This window comes from Chanodichthys erythropterus, chromosome 14 (genome assembly GCF_024489055.1).
Source record: "Chanodichthys erythropterus isolate Z2021 chromosome 14, ASM2448905v1, whole genome shotgun sequence".
In the NCBI taxonomy this organism is placed as follows: Eukaryota; Metazoa; Chordata; class Actinopteri; order Cypriniformes; family Xenocyprididae; genus Chanodichthys; species Chanodichthys erythropterus.
In genome coordinates this window covers 12,513,698-12,535,345 of record NC_090234.1, presented here as the reverse complement: position 1 = coordinate 12,535,345, position 21,648 = coordinate 12,513,698, and the positions used below count along the sequence as shown (strand labels likewise).

General features: G+C 34.4%; 1 protein-coding gene across 1 annotated transcript in view; it reads right to left on the bottom strand.

Moving 5' to 3' along the window:
- Window positions 1-1,272: 1,272 nt before the first annotated feature.
- mospd2 (motile sperm domain containing 2) overlaps window positions 1,273-21,648 on the bottom strand; it is a 25,408-nt gene continuing 5,032 nt past the window's right edge. The window contains exons 6-15 of the mRNA XM_067409375.1: window positions 20,637-20,697; window positions 20,255-20,293; window positions 20,053-20,177; window positions 19,276-19,449; window positions 12,173-12,288; window positions 7,675-7,768; window positions 5,349-5,445; window positions 4,860-4,989; window positions 2,990-3,092; window positions 1,273-1,918 (exon numbers count right to left, since the gene is read on the bottom strand). Of these exons, the coding sequence (XP_067265476.1) occupies window positions 1,778-1,918; window positions 2,990-3,092; window positions 4,860-4,989; window positions 5,349-5,445; window positions 7,675-7,768; window positions 12,173-12,288; window positions 19,276-19,449; window positions 20,053-20,177; window positions 20,255-20,293; window positions 20,637-20,697 (1,080 nt within the window). The 3' untranslated portion in view covers window positions 1,273-1,777. The remainder of the gene's footprint in view (window positions 1,919-2,989; window positions 3,093-4,859; window positions 4,990-5,348; window positions 5,446-7,674; window positions 7,769-12,172; window positions 12,289-19,275; window positions 19,450-20,052; window positions 20,178-20,254; window positions 20,294-20,636; window positions 20,698-21,648) is intronic.

The window sequence follows — 21,648 nt, the reverse complement described above, 5'->3', positions numbered from 1 at the left end:
AGGCAACAATAATAATTAAAACGTGAACATTTATTAATAATCAATTTAATAAATGCTTATTGTTTAATAATTATTAATTTAACTTATTAATAAATGTTCATTTTCAGCATATTTTGGGTTCATTTTAGGCAAGAAACTTTTAAACAATAGTTGAGTCAAATAAAACTACCCAGCAGGTTGGGCAAATCTCTGGGTTAAAACAACCCAATCTCTGGGTTAAAATGACCCAATCAATCGCTGGGTTAAAATGACCATATCATAAATCCACCTAATCACTGGGTTAAAACAACCCAATGGCTGGGTTAAAACGACCCAATCTCTGGGTTAAAATGACCCAATCACTGGGTTAAAATGACCCAATCATAAAATGACTTAATCACTGGGTTAAAATGACCCATTTGTTGGGTTAAAAGGACCCATTCGCTGGGTTAAAATGACCCAATCATAAAACGACCCAATCGATCACTGGGTTAAAAACGACCCAATCACTGTCCATTTGTCCATTTTCAACCCAACTTGGGTTGTTTTTAACAAACTCAGCGGATGGGTTAAATGTTTGACCCAATGTGTTGGGTAGTTTTATTTAACTCAACTATTGTTTAAAAATGACTATATGTCTGGATTAAAATGAACCCAAAATATGTTGGAAATTAAAAATCAAACACACGATTACTAGAGGCAACAATAATAATTAAAACGTGAACATTTATTAATAATCAATTTAATAAATGCTTATTGTTTAATAATTATTAATTTAACTTATTAATAAATGTTCATTTTCAGCATATTTTGGGTTCATTTTAGGCAAGAAACTTTTAAACAATAGTTGAGTCAAATAAAACTACCCAGCAGGTTGGGCAAATCTCTGGGTTAAAACAACCCAATGGCTGGGTTAAAACGACCCAATCACTGTACATTTTCAACCCAACTTGGGTTGTTTTTAACCCAGCATTTTTTAGTGTAGGTTATTAATTGAACCAATTGGATAATTACTGAAAAGATAATATGTGGTGACACTTTACTTTCAAAACAAACTCTCAAAATGTCTTCTTTTTTAGCTGCTTGCAGTTCCCCCTAAAATGGCAAACTTATGAATTAATCTGAAAAATACAGAATTAACGTACAGAAATATCTTGAATATGTAGCTAATGAGAAGCCCTTAAATGAGACTGTAAATGATTTGCCAACGTTTGTTTCAATTTAAGATAAATGTACTGTAATGCAATTTATAGAATGCAGAAGTACATATGATACTGTATTGTATGTTTATTTATTTCCTATAATAACACATTTGGCTGATGCATCATCATCATCATCATCATCATCATCATCATCATCATCCAACTTATATCTAAATGTTACAGTTCAAAAGTAAATCCACATGGTTATTCCTCCCTCATCTTACCGTATTTATTGAGACACAAAAAGCACAGAACAGTGATGATAAAAGTGTCGACAAAAAGTGTCATTTTATTTTTCATACATTCATACTTTTATAAAATACTATATATATTAAAATCAAACTGAGTTAATTACATTTGCATGATCTTCAGAATTTTACACAACATGTTTTATAAATTAAACCGTGGTTTATTCTCTGAGAGCGAGTGATAAAAATACATTATGTAGCTTTTAGCTCTGTTGTCCAGCGTCTGTTCGGCCAGTTCTGCATGACAACTTCATGTTAAAAGCGCACAGTGACCCGATGAACGGACGTCCTGAGGTCCGTCTGGTGGAGCGGCGGAGGCGTGTCGGTCTTTAACGCGTCAGGCCGCTCTCATGACGTCCACAGTGAGTAGGCAGTAGTAAAGCTGAGGGCCAAAAGAAACGACAGCAGAACCAGAAGAACCTTCTGCATCCATAGACACATCTCCAGCTTCTGCTCCAGCCGCGAGTTCGTCACCATAACGCGCATCAGCTGGTGGAAACGAGCATAATGACGTTTTTATTATTGTGGAACAATGTGCACCTAATTAAATGTGCATCATCTTTTGCGTCAAATTCTTATATTTTAATCAGTAAATAGAAGACACTAAGACAATATAGTGCTGTTAAAAATGCAGTTAACCTGCAGTTACAAATGCATACATGTTTTGATGTTTAAAATGTTGAATACTGATAATTGATTTTTTTTAAAAATGAAAATTATTTTATTCAATTATAATTCAACAAAAATGTTGAATTATTCATTGAGCGAGTCAAATTATTCAATTGAATCCTTCATTCAACAGATTTGTTCAAACGGACGATTCATTCAGAGACGAATTTGACTGTTTTAATCAGAGAGTCATTGAATCATTCATTCAAACCGATTTGTTCAAATGGCTGATAAATTCAGAGACGAATTTGACTGTTTTAATCAGAGAGTCATTGAATCATTCATTCAAACTGATTTGTTCAAATGGCTGATTAATTCAGAGACGAATTTGACTGTTTTAATCAGGGAGTCATTGAATCATTCATTCAATCAATTCGTTCAAACGGCCGATTCATTCAGAGACGAATTTGACTGTTTTAATCAGAGAGTCATTGAATCATTCATTCAATCAATTCGTTCAAACGGCTGATTCATTCAGAGACGAATTTGACTGTTTTAATCAGGGAGTCATTGAATCATTCATTCAAACTGATTCGTTCAAATGGCTGATTCATTCATAAACGCATTTTATCATCTTAATAATGGAGGCACTGAATCATTCATTCAACCGATCTGTTCAAACGGCTGATTCATTCAGTAATGAATCACCGCTGTGTGTTGCTCAGAGATGCAAAACATTTCTGCTGTGGCTTTGTTTGGAACTATTTTCATTGGCATAATGGAGCAAAAACAGGCAAATACTGTGTCCAAAATGTAAGTTACTTAATTTTAACTTCTTGTTTAATGAACTGTTGTATAAAATCAATTCACATTTGCAAAATCTCAAAATTAACCAGTGAATGAAAAAAACATGTTTTTGCCTCATGAAAGTAAACAGAGTCAGTGTCTCACCGTCGTCTGCAGATCCTGCTGGTCATTGGTGGGCGTCACTGACGGACTATCAAATGAGTTGCTCAGAATAGATTTGGGACTCTCTAGGACGTGACAGCGTAGCCTGTGGGAAATAATATTAGTTTAATTCTTGGATAAGCAAAGCTAGAGCATCACTGAACACCATTTCTCATCTCCAGTGTCGTTTCAAAGGCCTCGCGGCACTGACGCGTTCCTGACAGTGAGTCAAGCGTCAGCGGCTTGTCGTGACTGATGTGTGTCATGTTCATTCAGATCTCTGTTAGAGTGTGATTCTTGCTGTTTGCCTTTCAGAAGTTGCCACTACACGGTTTTCTCTTCGGTTCATGTTTATTCTGGTTTTGACACTCAAGCGTAACTGAGTGTTGGAATATATCATTACATGAACATTTTATACTTTGAACTGCAAATGCTGATACTGTATAAACTCAGTATAGATTAGGCATGTGACAGTATCGAATTTTCATGTTGCGATTAATTGCCGAAGCTTTTATCACGATACACTGTATTATCACGATATTGAAATAAGTTGCAGAAAGTATTATTTTTGGTTAATGTTAGTTAAGAAACAACTGATCATTGTTAGTTTTATCTCAGGTTCATTAAAGAAGTTATTTTGATTTAAGTAATGTTATTAAAGAGTAACTAAGAAATTAACTAAGAATAATTAATGCTTTATAAGTATTTTTTATTGTCAGTTTGGTAATAATGAATTAACATGTTAACTAATGAAGTTTTACTGAACAATAACAGTAAAACAATAATTTTACTGAAAAATTTGAAATGGAAGAAAAAAAAGTGTGGGGGTTATCTGAATTTGGGCCGTAAATGTTGGCTATTGTTATGTTTATGATAATAAAGCGTCCTTCTGGGTCTGAAATAGTTGTGTTATGAACAAATTGAATTTCTTTGCTTATCAAGATACATAATCCTCTTTGTTTTGAATTATAAGTGGCCGAAAATGAGTGAGTGAATTGTGCTGATCTAAGGGTGTTTTGTTTTGAATCTGCAAGGTGTATTTCTTGTAGTAAACATATATCTGCCTGTAGATTATCCAAATATTTGAGAACTTTACTTTTTTTTTTTTGTCTGCGAGCTAACGCCACGGATGTTCCAGGTTATGCTGATCCAGGTCTGAATTGTAATCCAGTTTATTGTATTTGTGGGAGGTGAAATGAACAAACAAATAAACAAACAAAGGGAAAAGTTATTGTAAAGTAAAAATTTACACAATCAGAATATTTCTAATCATTAGGGCATGTTGTAGTCCAGATTAAAATATAAAAATGTTTAAGTTTGAAAATAAATAGTCTATTAAGTCTTTAAGTATTTGGTGCTGTGATGAACAACATTGAGATTTCAAAAAGAAATGAATGGCTGTTTGAAGCATTTTAAAAACTTCACTGTTTGTGGGTTTTCCGGGGTAACCGCTGTATTTCTGCTGTTTCATCAGCGCCCTCTGCTGTCAGAGAGTGAACGTGCTCTCGTTCCGCCATGTGCTTCGTTTACATATAAGCGCGTGTTCTTTTGACGCAGAATACAGCGGTGTTGTGCATTTTATACGATTGATGGGGAAAGTGTTCTTAAATGCATTATTAAAAAAAATTATAATTGGTAATAAATTATTTACGATATCGTGCATATTCATTATCGTGATATATCGCATTATTATTTAATCATTATTATTATATATCGGCACAATTCTAGTGTGTGTATGTATATATATATATTATATTATATTATATATTATATTATAGTATATAATATAATATAATATAATATAATATAATATAATATAATATAATATAATATAATATAATATAGTGTGAAGCAGGTGTTTGACAGACGTCACCTATGCTCCATGATTTTGGCTCTTGAAACCTCCTTCCAGAACTGAGATAACTCTGGGATGGTGGCTCCGGTGCCGCTCTCCATTTCTGCTGCCATGACCAGGAACCGGTCCTGCGGCGACGCCTGGAAACCTAAAACACACAAACATCAAATGATGCCGTAGTAGATGAAACGCCATCCAACATGATGATTATTAGATTAATTTCATGCACATTCAAAATGAACTCCTCCTCCAGTAGTTTGTTCAACACATCGTGCATGTGACTATTAATCATTCCAGGATAAGGACACTAAAAAATTAAACAGAGATTGGACTCGCAGAGCAATTGTCACTTGTTTAGTATATAAAGATTCAGAGTAGGTCTGAAGGAGGAATTTGACATGCAACTGCTTCCGTATTGATAGCTTCATCTGCAGCAATATCTTAATTAGACTATCATGAACCAACAGAGTCTTGTGTGTCACTGTTGGTTATCGGTGTGGTCTTCACCTCCATGAAGTGAAACCACGATGTCCACACTGGCTCCAGGCTCACAGCTGCTGTTACTGGGCTTCACCCGGTACTTCTCTGGAGCTGTCGTCCGCACCTGCACACAAAATCCCCAATGACACCAAATAAAGGAACTAACAGTAAAGCAGTGTAGAGAGGGTGTAATGAGAGCAATCCCATCATCAGCGGATACAGCAGCCCCTTTAATTACTGTTCTGTGATCAGCTCTCAAGAGACAGTAGTGCCACTTCACAAACATTTAATGATGTGAAATTAATGCTTCAGATCCAGATAAAACAATATAGCTGCAAGCAGCAATTAAGGGGCCAAGCACAACAGAAGCAAACAAGGAAGCTCGCAGCAGACCAGCAATGTCATAATGGACTATGATAGTAACTGAGACAAAGACACCATGTTAATTTTGAAGTCAATCAGACCAACGGTACTGTAGTTAGAGCCAATTTCATTTTTCAATTATAGTGCCACCAAGTGGCCCAGTCCGACCTCTTTTTCAGTGTGTCCTTAGAGTGCCCCCATACATAAGCGTGCCAAATTTGGTGAAAATATCTAACTTCGTTTAGGAGTTATAGACATTTATATGTATAAACATCAATTAATTGCATTTTTTTTGCCACATACTATCAAATTTTTGAGATTTGGCCATTAGCATATTGTCAACGACATGTTTCCGATTTTCCTATGGTGGTTTTGTCTCAATCGTTTTCAAAGATATTTGTGAATGTTGTTTAAACGCTAAATCACACCACTGCACTAACCAAAAGGTTGGACTTGGCATGGATTCAGGAATCCTTGAAAATAAGTGAACCTCATCCAAAGTTATAAGCATGTAAAAAAAAAACTTCACCACTAGGTGGCGCTGGTCCAAAACTTCACTCTTTTGGTGCATCGTGTTGATGACCCATACCAAGTTTCATAATGATATGCTAATGCGTCCATAACATACAGCATTTTAGTACAAATATATCCAATATGGGACAATTGTATATCATCCAACTGGGCACGCCCTGAATCTAACAAGAATCTAAAGACTTTTATGATTTTTGGGCAAACCGTTCAGGGGTTATATGCAAAAATAGCCATTTTTCATGTCTCCGACCCAGTAGGTGGTGCTGCACCGAAACGCAGTATGTAACCATGTACCAAGTTTTGTCTGAATACGATAAAGCATTGAGGAGATAGAGCCTTGTCTATTTTCGCAAGCATTACATAAAATACAAGCACAACAGAAGCAAACAAGGAAGCTCGCAGCAGACCAACGACAATGTCATAATGGACTATGATAGTGACTGAAATAAAGACGCTGTATGTCAATTTTGAAGTCAATCAGACCAACAGTACTGTAGTTAGAGCCAGTTTTATTTTTTATTCAATTATAGCGCCACCAAGTGGCCCAGTCCCACCTCACTCTGAGTGTCCTCAGAGTGCACCCATACATAAGTGTGCCAAATTTGGTGAAAATATCTCATTTCGTTAAGTAGTTATAGACATTCATATATATATAAACACAAAAAATTAACCACACCTGACATAAGGCAAAACCTAACATGTTTGGTATTGTTGGACTCGGCAAAGATTCAGAAATGAGTCAACCACATCCAAAATTATAAGCATGTAAATAATTTTTTCACCAGTAGGTGGCGCTGGTCTGAAACTTTACAGATTCTTTCGGTGCATTGTGCTAATGACCCATACCAAGTTTCATAATGATACGCCTGTGCGTCCATAAAATACAGCATTTTAGTACAAAATTCAAAATGGATGACGCCCAAAATGGCCAATATGGGACAACTGGATATCATTCGACTCGGCATGGCGCCCTGAATATAACGAGAATCTAATGACTTTCATGATTTTTGGACAACCCGTTCAGGAGTTATATGCAAAAATAGCCATTTTTCGTATCTCTGAACCAGTAGGTGGCGCTGCGCCAAAACACAGCATATAACCTCAGGTCATGCTTGTGATGACACGTACCTGAATACCTGAAATTCTGAATACGATAAAGCGTTGAGGTGATAGAGCCTTACGTCTATTTTCACAAGCACTACGTAAAATTCGTTCGCACGTTATTTGAGAATAGTTTAACGAATTGACTTGAATTCCATGGTGGCGCTAGAGGGATTAAGTTAGACACTCCAATATTGGTGTGGTTAATGTTGGGACTGGCCTCTATCTGTGTGCCAAATTTCACAACGTTTTACAATACGGTTCTATGGGCTGCCATAGACTCGAGTGGAAGAAGAACAGGAGGAAACAGAAGAATAACTTTCTGCTGATGTCTTCAAAAGTGACATTTGAGCCTCACCTTGAAGGCCACGTGGTTTTTGGTCACGTTGTTGAGGATGATCAAACACTTCTTGTCTGATTCTTTAGCACCGAAGCTGAGCTCCTCTGATGGACTGAAAGAAAACACATGCACTATTATTAAGAACAGATCCACAACCTTTACTAATGGATTACTGGATGAAAATGTGAACGGTTTCCTGAAATATCACACACTGAATGACACGGTGTTCACATAACAGCCTGCATTCATTAGGAAACGTGCTGGAAATGGAAAACCTGCTGAGCCGAACGGATTTCCATGGAATCCTTCAGCAGTGTGACTTTGTTCATGTTTGGGAGACATAGCTACACATCTCTATATCTCCATATTTATGCATTTGCTCTGAAATAGTGTTTGTTCCAATCAGAGGAAGTATCATTCGAATCTCAAGTAGATTCAAATTGTTTCAGGTGTAATATATGGTAACAATCTATATAGTAAAATACAGTTTTTATTTTTTTTACTAAATGAACACAAAGAACAATCATATTTAATTATTTTCATTGTAAATATTTATAGTAAGGTTTCATTTGTTAACATTAATTATTTTCATACCATTTATTAACATTTACATTCATGCATTTGGCAGATGCCTTTATCCAAAGCGATTAACTCGCAATTCTGACTTTATATCTCGCAATTCTGACTTTATAACTCGCAATTCTGACTTTATAACTCGCAATTCTGACTTTATATATCCCAATTCTGACTTTATATCACACAATTCTGACTTTATGTCACACAATTCTGACTTTATATATCCCAATTCTGACTTTATATCTCGCAATTCTGACTTTATATCACACAATTCTGACTTTATATCTCGCAATTCTGACTTTATATCTCAATTCTGACTTTATATCACACAATTCTGACTTTATATATCGCAATTCTGACTTTATATATCCCAATTCTGACTTTATATCACACAATTCTGACTTTATATCTCGCAATTCTGACTTTATAACTCGCAATTCTGACTTTATATATCGCAATTCTGACTTTATATCACACAATTCTGACTTTATATATCCCAATTCTGACTTTATATCACACAATTCTGACTTTATATCACACAATTCTGACTTTATATATCCCAATTCTGACTTTATATCTCGCAATTCTGACTTTATATCACACAATTCTGACTTTATATATCCCAATTCTGACTTTATATCCCAATTCTGACTTTATATCACACAATTCTGACTTTATATATCCCAATTCTGACTTTATATCTCGCAATTCTGACTTTATATCACACAATTCTGACTTTATATCACACAATTCTGACTTTATATATCCCAATTCTGACTTTATATCTCGCAATTCTGACTTTATATCACACAATTCTGACTTTATATCTCGCAATTCTGACTTTATATATCCCAATTCTGACTTTATATCTCGCAATTCTGACTTTATATCTTGCAATTCTGACTTTATATCTTGCAATTCTGACTTTATATCTTGCAATTCTTACTTTATAACTCTCAATTCTGACTTTATATCACGCAATTCTGACTTTATATCACGCAATTCTGACTTTATATCACCCAATTCTTACTTTATATCTCGCAATTCAGACTTTATATCTCGCAATTCAGACTTTATATCTCGCAATTCTGACTTTATATCTTGCAATTCTGACTTTATATCTCACAATTCTGACTTTATAACTCGCAATTCTGACTTTATAACTCACAATTCTGACTTTATAACTCTCAATTCTGACTTTATAACTCTCAATTCTGACTTTATATTCGCAATTCTGAATTTATAACTCACAATTCTGACTTTATATCTTGCAATTCTGACTTTATAACTCAATTCTGACTTTATATCACGCAATTCTGACTTTATAACTCTCAATTCTGACTTTATAACTCTCAATTCTGACTTTATATCACGCAATTCTGAATTTATATATCCCAATTCTGACTTTATATCTCACAATTCTGACTTTATAACTTGCAATTCTGACTTTATAACTCTCAATTCTGACTTTATATCACGCAATTCTGAATTTATATCCCAATTCTGACTTTATATCTTGCAATTCTGACTTTATAACTCACAATTCTGACTTTATATCTCACAATTCTGACTTTATATCTTGCAATTCTAACTTTATAACTCTCAATTCTGACTTTATATCACGCAATTCTGAATTTATATATCCCAATTCTGACTTTATATCTCGCAATTCTGACTTTATAACTCTCAATTCAACTCTGACTTTATATCTCGCAACTCTGACTTTATATCTCGCAACTCTGACTTTATATCTCGCAACTCTGACTTTATATCTTGCAACTCTGACTTTATATCTCGCAACTCTGACTTTATATCTCGCAAATGCAAGAAAAAAAAAAAGAATGAGAGAAAAAGTTGCAATTATCTTTTTTATTTAGTGGCGGCAAAACAAGCTTCCATAATAAATAACAATATTCACCTACAGATATTAAATGAAAAATGACACATGGAGACTTAAGTGAACATTGAGATGAAGGAAATTAATCATTGTACCAGACTTTTGAATTGATTCACTGAATTGACAGTATGAACTGAACCATGTAAATCAATCATCACACATATTCAGTAAATATTCAATATCTCACACCCAGCCCTAGTATTCACATGAATTATTGTTCAATATTTATCCGACATGAATCAAGTTCTGGGTGAAACGCTGCAGAACGCATGGCCACTGCAGGGTTAGAGTAAAAGCCGTCCATAGCAATCCAGTTATTTCAGTCATGGATCCCTGTGGATTTCTGGGAAACGCATCCATTAGAAACATCAAAGCTGAGCAGCAGCGAGGCTGAGGCGAATCTCCTCCCTTTCATTTTCCACTGAAATCTCTCTACTCTGCCTCACAGAGTCACGGTGTGAACAATCACCTGCGCAAAGTTCAAAAGATCCTGACGGGATTAAAATTCCCGGCTGTTGTTTTCAGTGAAACAATCGTTATCTGGGAATTACAATGCAGCCGCCAGGAACTGTTTTAAGGGCCATGTGTTTTAATCAGGCTTTAGATTTGGGAATAAGGCAGGAAAACTGAACAAAAGGAGTTTTCCCATGAACACATTTATTTGAAGAAGAGGCACGACTGCAGCTGAATGATAATTAATGCATGTTTGGAAGTTAGTATGCAGCGTTAATTCATGACACCCAGATAGAAATGCTCTGAAGGTTATTTACAGCCAGTAGATCTCAAGTAGAATAGTGCTATGCATACCATACGGCAGTAGAAATGTCTACTATATATCACTAAAGTCACAATGAAATCAAATTGGATGGTTCCTTTTTTTTATTGAATTATAATCAATTATCCGTGAACATGATTATTTTGTTAAATCTTGAATCAGAATAACCCCCCCTCCCTCCCTCTTGGAGCATCTTTTCTCTTCTCTGATTGCAAGGGGCGGGGCAACCTGTCACTCACATGAGATCCACCAATAGCAAACCACAACCATCCAATCAATTCCCCACAGACAAAATCAAGCCCCGCCCTACATTTTTTTTTGTTTGAGAAGCGGATATACCTCATAATAGGGAAGACTAGTGCAAATTCCTTTTCATGCCAACTTTATATCCCGCAAGTCTGACTTTATATCTCGCAATTCTGACTTTATATCTCCCAAGTCTGACTTTATATCTCGCAATTCTGACTTTATAACTCTCAATTCTGACTTTATAACTCTCAATTCTGACTTTATATCTCGCAATTCTGACTTTATATCTCGCAAGTCTGACTTTATATCTCCCAAGTCTGACTTTATATCTCCCAAGTCTGACTTTATATCACGCAATTCTGACTTTGTATCTCGCAATTCTGACTTTATATCGTAATTCTGACTTTCAAAAATAATTAAATGAGATGAAGCATTTGTAAAAGATTTTAAATAACTGAATTATACAGATATAACAATTACAATGTGATTATTATATTAAATGTTAATTTCCAGATTAAATAAATATGAAGCATACCATTACCATAATATAAAAAAATGATAAAACCTTTGAAATTAGCATAATTTTTCTTTTTAACAAATCAGATAATTTCCTAAGACGAGGTTCAGTTTCATATACAATCCACGAAATGTCTTTAATTTTTAAACAAACACAATTCATTGGGAATTAGTTCAGTAGTTCAACTCATTAAAAGTTCAGAGATGATTTAAAAGAGACTCATCAACTTCAAAAAAAAAAAAAAAAAAAGTTGACAAGTTTGATTCATTTCAGTAAATCAATTCATCGTCATTTAGAAGTGTTCACTAAAGTGTCATTTTTCATACATCAAAATGTTTTCGTATTTATAATATCTGGAGATAAATATTGACTAGGTATTACTGTGATATTGGTGCATATAAATGAAAATGATTAAATATGAATCTTCTGTCACTTATTTGAACTATATTTTGACTATATTTGACTAAGGCAGTAGTGAATCAGACAGGAGCACAGTGTTTACCTGATGTGCAGTAATGTGCCCTTGAATGTAGTTGTAGGTTTTCTAGCTCCTCTTAGTCGTCCAGGTTCTCCTCGGTCAAGATCATCTGACTTCTGACCGTCTTCAATGAAATTCACCTGCGGAACATCATGACATTTTGTATTTTTAGAATATGATAATAATGGAAATGCATGACATCAGGTCTGATTTTATGCACATGAACATGATCAAATGCACCAAAATCAACAAACTGTGTAGAATGAACACAGCATAAACACTTTTCAATTTTAATGAGAGTTTATGGCAACAAATATGCAGCTTTATACAAATTAACAGCAATGCAACATGCAAATACCAATGGGATCAATGCTAAATTATGCTAATTTCAAAAGGTCTCATGATTATGGTAATGGTATGCATTATTTATTTTATCTGGAAATGAATGTTTTGTATATTAAATCAGTGTAGAATGAACATTGCAATTCATTTATCATACACTTTGTTGATCTTACAATGCAATTAGTGACAGAAGAGCAAAGTGACACCCTTTATTTAAGATTTTATAGTCAGTTGTGCTTGGAGTCGATTGTTTTATTTGTGCAATGAAACATACCAATTTATGCAACATAATTTTTGGCCAGACTGTCGTATGAAGAAATTCTGAACACATGCAAAAAAAAAAAAAACAGAACCAACCAAATATTAATAAGTGATTATGTTGTAGTCAGTGTTTGCTTCTTCCTCTCAGCTTCTTGTTTTTCTTTTTTGCATAGTAAAATAAAGCAACTGGACATTTTTCATCGCTATTTAAGGCAACACGAGCAACATGTGAGTCCCAACAGGATCAATGGCCTCAGCAACACAAAGCTGAAATCAGAACAAAGGGCCAATGTGAACACGAGCCCTCGAGACATGTGGCTTCACACACCACTTTCACTACTGCAGGAACTTTTCCCCAGTCTCCGAGCACCAATCGCACACGTGGGAAGGTCAGGAAGACGAAACGAAAACTGCCGAACACACGCTTTCTTTGTGCTCGTGCTGCAGAAGTTGGTGAAACAAAGATGAAGCGAAACTCCTACGTAACGTCAGCGTGACCGAAAAACAGATGCTGGGAAATTATGTGTGTCTGGGGTTAAAGGGTCAAAGGTCAATCAGCCGTATGATGCGTTCATTGATTAAAGAGGCAGGTTTGATTTGATTTGAAATGTTCTGGACTTTATTCAGTGTTTGATTGAAAATGTCAAAATTAAACAGCTAGATTACATGAAATGTTTTTCACAAAATATTACATTTTACAATACGATCAATCATTAGTGTCTATTCATTATTTAATTGGTAACACTTTACATTAAGCTCTCATTAGTTAATGCATTGATCAATACATTCATTACAGTATTTATTATTCTTTGTTGACGTTAGTTAACAAAAAGACATTCATTTTAAGTTCATGTTAGCTCTTTTGATTTTAATAATGTGTTAGTACATTTTGGAATTAACTTTAAGATGCTGTAGAAGTATTGTTTATGTTAGCTAATGTGAAAAGTGTTACCAATTAATTGGTCATTAGTGATGAAATGGTTATATTTTGGCACACAGTATCAATCAGTAAAATCACTCATAATAAGAACAAACATTGTTTTCTTCTTCAAAAACAAATGGTAGAATAAAAACAGACTTGTGTTTCACACAGTTGATCATTAGGGTTGTTAAATGACTTCTAATATACGAAATGTAAATGTGGAAAAGTCACATTCAGCTTCATTTTGATGGAGTGTTAGTGCAAAACTGAAATGATTCAATAGTGGGCATATAATAACAATAACTCAAGATAGGTGCTTGAATTTCAGAGTGTTGGTTAAGATGTCATTACGATACAATAATGAAGAAAGCAATCACATGACAGCAGTTCCTCTGTAAGGTCTCAGGGCTCCTACACACTCAGACGAGGTGTTTTATGCGGTGAATCAAGTCGGATCAGCTTGAAAATCGACTGCATTTCTAAAAGCACTGGTTAGTGTTTGCCTGAATATGTTGTTGAAGAGTTAAAAGTCACAAAAAGTTTCCTTTACTGTCTTGGAATCCATTGATTCACTGTGTTTTTTGACAGTCAGACTCAGGAAATGTAAAAATTCGGGTTCCTCAAACACAATAATGATTCTTTTAGAATTTTTGGACAAGTATTAATTGGTTTTTACAGTATTGCATTTTTAAATGCTATATATTAAAACAAATCTTTGCTACATGCGTCATATGAAGAATCAGTAACTACACTGATTAAAGTCTTAAAGTGATTATTTGCCTTAATAAAAATACAGTGTAAATGGATATTTTGAAGAAATTTGAGGTCTAAAGAACACATTGCTTTCATTATTTGGACAAAAAAACACCAAGATGTTTTTAAAATATCTTTTGTGTTCCACAGATGAAAGACAGTAGTAGTTAACTGAATTATTCATTCAAGAGATTCAAATTCAGAGATTCAGTTCAAATAATATATTCATTCTAATGCTGATTCATCTAATAATGAAACAAGTGAAGTATTTGAGTCACTGAATCATTCATTCATTCATTCATTCAAGAGATTCTTTCTAAAACACAGATTCGTCCAGTAATTAAACACTTGAAGTATTTGAGTGAGTCATTGAATCATTCATGCATTCAAGAGATTTGTTCTAAAACGCTGATTCATCCAGTAACGAAACAAGAGCTGCATCTCATTTTGGAGGCTTCATCCTCCGGAGGTCGCATTTGAAGGCTGCATACGTCATCAAGGGTGTCTTATTTAAGAAAAATAATCATAATAAAATTGACTTATTCCTCATGAGGTGTAAAATACTGTAATTTCTTTCTTACTTTGCAATCTAACGGTTACTTTTCTTAAATGAGACCACCATGATGACATATGCAACCTTCAAATGCGACCTCCGGAGGACGCAGCCTTCAAAATAAGATGCAGCTAAGAAGTATTTGAGTGAGTCATTGAATCGTTCATTCAAGAGATTCATTCTAAAACACTGATTCATTTAGTAATGAAACAAGTGAAGTATACGAGTGAGTCACTGAATCATTCATTCAAAAGATTTGTTCTAAAACGCCGATTCATCCAATAATGAAACAAGTGAAGTCTTTATGAGTGAGTCATTGAATCATTCATTCAAGAGATTCATTCTAAAACGCTGATTCATCCAATAATGAAACAAGTGAAGTCTTTATGAGTGAGTCATTGATTCATTCATTCAAAAGATTCATTCTAAAACGCTGATTCATTTAGTAATGAAACAAGTGAAGTCTTTGAGTGAGTCATTGAATCATTCATTCAAGAGATTCATTCTAAAACGCTGATTCATCCAATAATGAAACAAGTGGAAGTATTTGAGTGAGTCATTGAATCATTCATTCAAAAGATTTGTTCTAAAACGCCGATTCATCCAATAATGAAACAAGTGAAGTCTTTATAAAGCAATGAACATTCATTCAAGAGATTCATTCTAAATTACGCTGATTCATCCAATAATGAAACAAGTGAAGTCTGTTCAGAATCGAGTGAGAATCATTGAATCATTCTATTTGAAAGAGATTCATTCTAAAACGCTGATTCATCCAATAATGAAACAAGTGAAGTCTTTATGAGTGAGTCATTGACATTGGATAAAACAATTTAATTTCCTGTAATGTTGTAGATCAAATCAAATTTGTTTCATAATAGAGTAATTTTGCAACATCAACACTGTTATTGAACTGAACTGAATCAACATTAAACTGACTGGCTTGAGCTGAATAATGACACTATTGTCTTTTTAGGGAATTTGAATGTCTCATATTTGATGAATTTAACAGTTATTTTCCTGTTTATCGCTGTGAAGCTGTACTGTAGAAATAAAGCTGACTTGTAGACTCAAGAACCGGTTCTCGATTTCCGACAACAGCAAACTTTAGTGTGTATGAGCCCTTATGAGTTTAAAACCATAACAACACAAAGATAATCATGTAAAACGGCAGAACTTCTTCATTTAGCTTTGACTGATCAAACTGAATAAACCCCGTAACCAGACAGTAGTTTGTTAAAGAGAAATCAGTCGAAGTGAAATGCTTGAAACTGGTGAACAAACAGAAGCGTCTTGTATGGTGTTGAAATGGAGTGGACATAGATGAATCTGGAAACTTCAGGCACTTGAGGGTGTAGAAACATCTACAATGTCTTACCAGTCCTTGTTTTAAGACAGACACACAGAGAGGGACATCAGAAACACATGCACGAGGATAATCGAGCGTTCTCGTTCATTTTTTTCCATAAGAATTTTGAAGAAGAGTTTAAAGCCGATCGAACAGATGAATTGCAACATTTGATTTGAAGCAGAATAAGATTTTAGAAGAACACAACAGTGAACTTGCAGACAAGAATCAATTGATCTGTGGAGAATGACTGGGATTTTTTACTTCTGATGCACTCGGTTAGAGGCTGCACGATATTGGAAAAAACTGACTTTGTGATGTTTTGCTTTACTGTTATATATATATATATATTGTGAAATGAAAAATACAGGAATGATAAAATTGGTGTGAATTTACACTTAAAAATGAGTGAACATCTCAATCAAAGATCTCAGGCTCCCATTTGAAGCCTTTAAAATGTCATGCCAAATCAATCATCTGAACCTGTGAATCCGCAGTGATCAATGAGATGTGTTTGAGTGCATCAGTCGCCGCTCTCATAATTAGCATGTCCATTCGATGTGACGTCAATCAACACGTCTACTAACAGACACACTAACAGAACAGAAGATTTGATCAGATCAGGGCTGAATGATGATGACGGATAAGCAGCACAATGCATCGGGTTTGAAAGAGAGTTATAAAAACACAGAAATGATGACTTGAATAGATCCATTTGGAAAGAATGAATCATTCTAGGAGTGATTTTGTTGGGGAGAGCAGCTGCATAGAAAAGAAAAAAACCCAAATATGCACACCCAATTGTTTTCCCAAAATCTTTTATCATTTATATTTTATTTATTTACCAAAGCATAAAGAGTTAAAAATCCACTTGACTTTTCATAGGCCAAATTCATACAGTTTTTGACTCAATATGACTATAAAATAATAACAACAACAAAAAAATGTAATATTATTGGACTGTAAAATGAAATTACAATACTAATTCTTATTTTTCTTGTTTTCAAGCTTTTATGCATGAGCTCACAGGTTTGAAAGAGGGTTATTATCGATTATTAAAAACATTTCTGTTCATTTAAATAAAGCTGCAATAAAATAAAGTAGTTGAAAAACTTAAACGCGTGCCAGTTTATTGCCAAAGCAACATTTTTCATTTCCGTTTAGTTGAAGTTGAAGCACTAAATTCTTAAAGGGGTCATGAACTGCATTTTTTTTTTTTTTTTTTAATGTTTCCTGAGGTGCACTTATAATGTTAATAAGAGTTTTACATCAAAAAATTGTCATAATTTAGACATAAATGTCCATTTTCTACCCTGATTTGAACGCTGTTTTAAGGGGCGTGAGATTTCAGTGTAAACGCCCACTGCTGTGATTGGCTGACATCTTACATGTGGAAAACGGTTACTCACACTTGTGTGGTGCGCCATTACTGTCGGATCCAATATAGTCGGCACAGCATGGTCTTTTAGTCTCAATCTTGCTGAAAATCCCGTGTCGAATTGTGCCTCGTTTGTAAACGAATCCGCGGTAAAATGAAGTGAACAAAAGAAGCGGTCTGGAACTTCATTAAAAATAAAGTTCATCCACTCTTTCCTAATGTTGGGATCAGAAGGAAGGCAATGCTTTTCCACAACTTGGCACTGCGCAGCGTCGTCTTGTCTTCGGAGCCATCTTTATTGTTTCTGCTTAGGCCTGCGTTTGCCTATATGTGCGAATCAGTGGGCGGGGCTAAACAGGCAGGTGTTGATCTTCTTTTGTGGAGGCGGTGCTTAGCCACACTTTTAGGTCATAATATGGCTTCAATATTAGCTGTTTTTAGAAAGTTTTGAGTTCTGAGCGTTTTTATAGTACAATGACCTCTTATGTCAAAAGATTTGATTTCTCAGTTCATGACCCCTTTAATTGGAAATAAATAACTAAACCAAAACTAAAAAATACAAATAAACCAATAAATCAATAAAAAATGTTGAATAATGACAAAAGCACATGAAGAAAATCACAAACTCTTTCCTTGCCAGCGTTTGCAAAAGGAAGAACAGAAGCTCTTTTTTAAAAATCAAAAAATGTTTTTTGTGACATCAAAAACTCTCTTGTGTGTAAGTTTTATGTTTTAGTAAAAAATAGGGTAAATTTAGCATCGTTTATCAAATGCTGTCTAAAGGCTGAAAGACATCACAGATAGTTTTATTATTATTTATTTAGTTTTCTATATTGTCCAGTCCTAGTTAGAGGAGTTTATTCACCTGACATTAACCTGATCACATGTGATTATCATCTCACTAAGAAAACCGAGAGAGATTCCAGGGAAAGCAGAGCTTCAGTACGAGGTCTCGGCGGCGTTATTACAGCTGCAGCATGCTTTGATTTCAGCGCACAGAAGTTGTGGGAGATGAGTTTTGATTTAGAAGCAAATGCATGATTGAATCAGAAGTGTGAGAAGAATTCATGCTAGAATCAGCAGTAAAAGTTAAACGTCACATGTCTGGGCCACATTTCAAAATCAAAAGATAGAAAAGAAAATAATATTTTGCACAAAGAACACTGGTAACACTTTACAATAAGGTCTACTTTAACATTAGTTTATGCATTAGTTAACATGAACTATGAGCAATATATTTTACAGCATTTATTAACCTTTGTTAATGTTAGTTAATAAAAATACAACTGTTTACGTTAGTTCACAGTGATTAACAAATCGATTTTTTTTATGTATTAGTAAATGTAGAACATAAACTAAGATTAATAAATGCTGTAGAAGTTCATGTTAACAAACAGTATTGTTAATTATTACCAACTAATTTTTACACCGTTTTCATGAGAATTAAGCACATTTTCCTGCCTAATTCTTGTTACAATTATGCAAAAATGCATTGCAAAAAATCTTGCAAAATATAATTTCTTTGGATTTTTGGGGAAACGTGACCTGGACATGAGGAAACGTGGTATACCTTCTTTGGTTTGATGGATTGCTCAGAATTGAAACTGGACTCAAGAGTATCTTTGGACTCTGACTCTATATCCTTGATGTCACTCTCATCCTCGCTGACGATTGGACCATTTTCACAGATTGGAGACTGGAAGTCGTCGTCCGGCAGGGGTGGATAACTGTACTTGAATTGGTCCTATCAGATTAAAAACAAAAGAATATTAACAAAATTAGATGAACATGGGTTGGAAATATTGATTTTTTGATTTTAATTGATTCTCGTCTCCCATCAAATAATCGCAACAGGCTGTGTTACTTTTGATCAGCTTTCAAATTCTGTCAATATTATAACAAAATTCAAGCAATAAATGTGGTTTTGTGGCTCTTTAATGTGCCGTTATATTTTGCTGTAGTGCGGTCATCTCTTCCGCTTTATTACAAGTTACAGCACCAAATAATCATGTATGAACATCAGAAGGTATATTGAAAGAAAAAGTACAACTTGGTGAAATTAAACATGCGTCATGTAATCGATCAATCAGTGTTTCAACCTTGGAAAGACATCAATAAAACAGCTTGAGAACAATGTCACGTAACAACACAATTACATCAGAAAAGCCATTCAATGACCATAAACTCGATAAAAATATGCACTTGCATTTTTTTCTCAAAGAATAATGATTATGTATTATATTAAAATAAATCGATATTGAATCGAAATCCGAATTGAATCAAATTGAAATCATTAAATTTGTGTCAAAGCCCAGTTTAAAGTGATCGTCCTCTCATTTTTACGCACCGTTCCTCCCATGTGCGGTGGAAGGTGCTCGGGGTCGACGTACGTCTGGATGTCACTCTTGGTGACGAACTTGAGCTTACTGATGGCATCAGGGCCGAGCCACGTCTTCACTATCTTCCAGGCAGCTGACACACAAATGACAAGTTAGTACAAATGAACTGCTGGACCAGACATCACTACAAAGAACCAGATCACAACTCACCATTCATGATCCAAGGCATCTCGTACATGATCATTTTGGCTGTGATTAAAACAAAAAAACACATACAAATATTTAAACAAAGCAAGTGTCCTTACAACATTTGATAATGTTGAAACAAGACAGTGGAAAGTCATACGGAAAATGAGGACATTTTGGAAATCTCTCTTTATAATACAGAAATTTCCCAAACTTTGTTTCATCAGCCGAATCCCTTTGAGCTAAAATATTTATTTCAAGTGTCCCCTGAGACTTTAAGTTAATATTTCAATGATTTATCATGTTCACAGTTCTCGATTTATGGTCGTGACATGCAGGTCAACAAATAAAATTTCATCTTTTTTTTTTTTTAAATAAATAAAAAGAATAAACAGAATACACTCACAAAGAAACTTTGGATAGTACACTTTGAAGCAATTAATGATATATTTCACAAAGTCCATATCCTAAAAGAGAAGAACATAGGAAAGAACATTAGATGCAGCAAGATACAAAGTATCAGCAGATTTATGTTGCCAGGCAGGATTTGTGTTTCTAGAGTCATAAGTTACAATCATAAAAATATCTAATTTAAATTAATGGTGACGTTAGAGGGTTTTAAGTAGAGAGCCTAAAGTTGGTGTGAATAATGTTCAGATCCTTTGCAATAAATGTGCCAAATTTCGTTATGTTTCTCCAAACGGTTCTTGGAGTTTTTCCATTTCTTCATTGATTTAATGTCTAATGTCTAATGGCGTGATGGTGTATATATTGTGTAACGGTAGATATTTTGCTATATCATTCATACCACAGTAAATATATTTGCCTGGCTAGTAGTGAGCAAGACTATGAAAGCTTGTTTCCACCATGAAATAAAAAATAAAAAAGGTAATTGAGACTTTTTATCTCAGAATTGTGAGTTATAATGTCAAAATTGCAAGTTATAAAATCAGAATTGTGAGATAAACTCGCAATTGCGTGTTATGATGTGCAATTGTGAGGGAAAAAAGACTTTATATCTAACAATTCTGAGAAAAAAGTCAGAAACTTGTGAGTTTATATGTCTTAATTCTGAGAAAAAAGTGAGAATTGCAAGATACAAAGTCAGAATTGCGTAATTAAAAACTCGCTATTGCAAAAGTCAGCGACTTTATCACGCAATTCTGACTTTATATCTCGCAATTCTGACTTTTAACTTGCAATTACGAGTTTAAATCTCACAATTCTGATGTGTGTGTATATATACTTATATACTTTTTGTTTGTAAAGCATTTTATTCACTGGAATTATACAAAGAAATAGACATAAAATCCAAATTTACCACCATTTTTCATTGAATTGTTGAATATTGGAATGTATTTCAGTGAAAGCGTTTGTTACTGACCCATTTCTTAAAGATAAACCATTGCCTCAAGTTG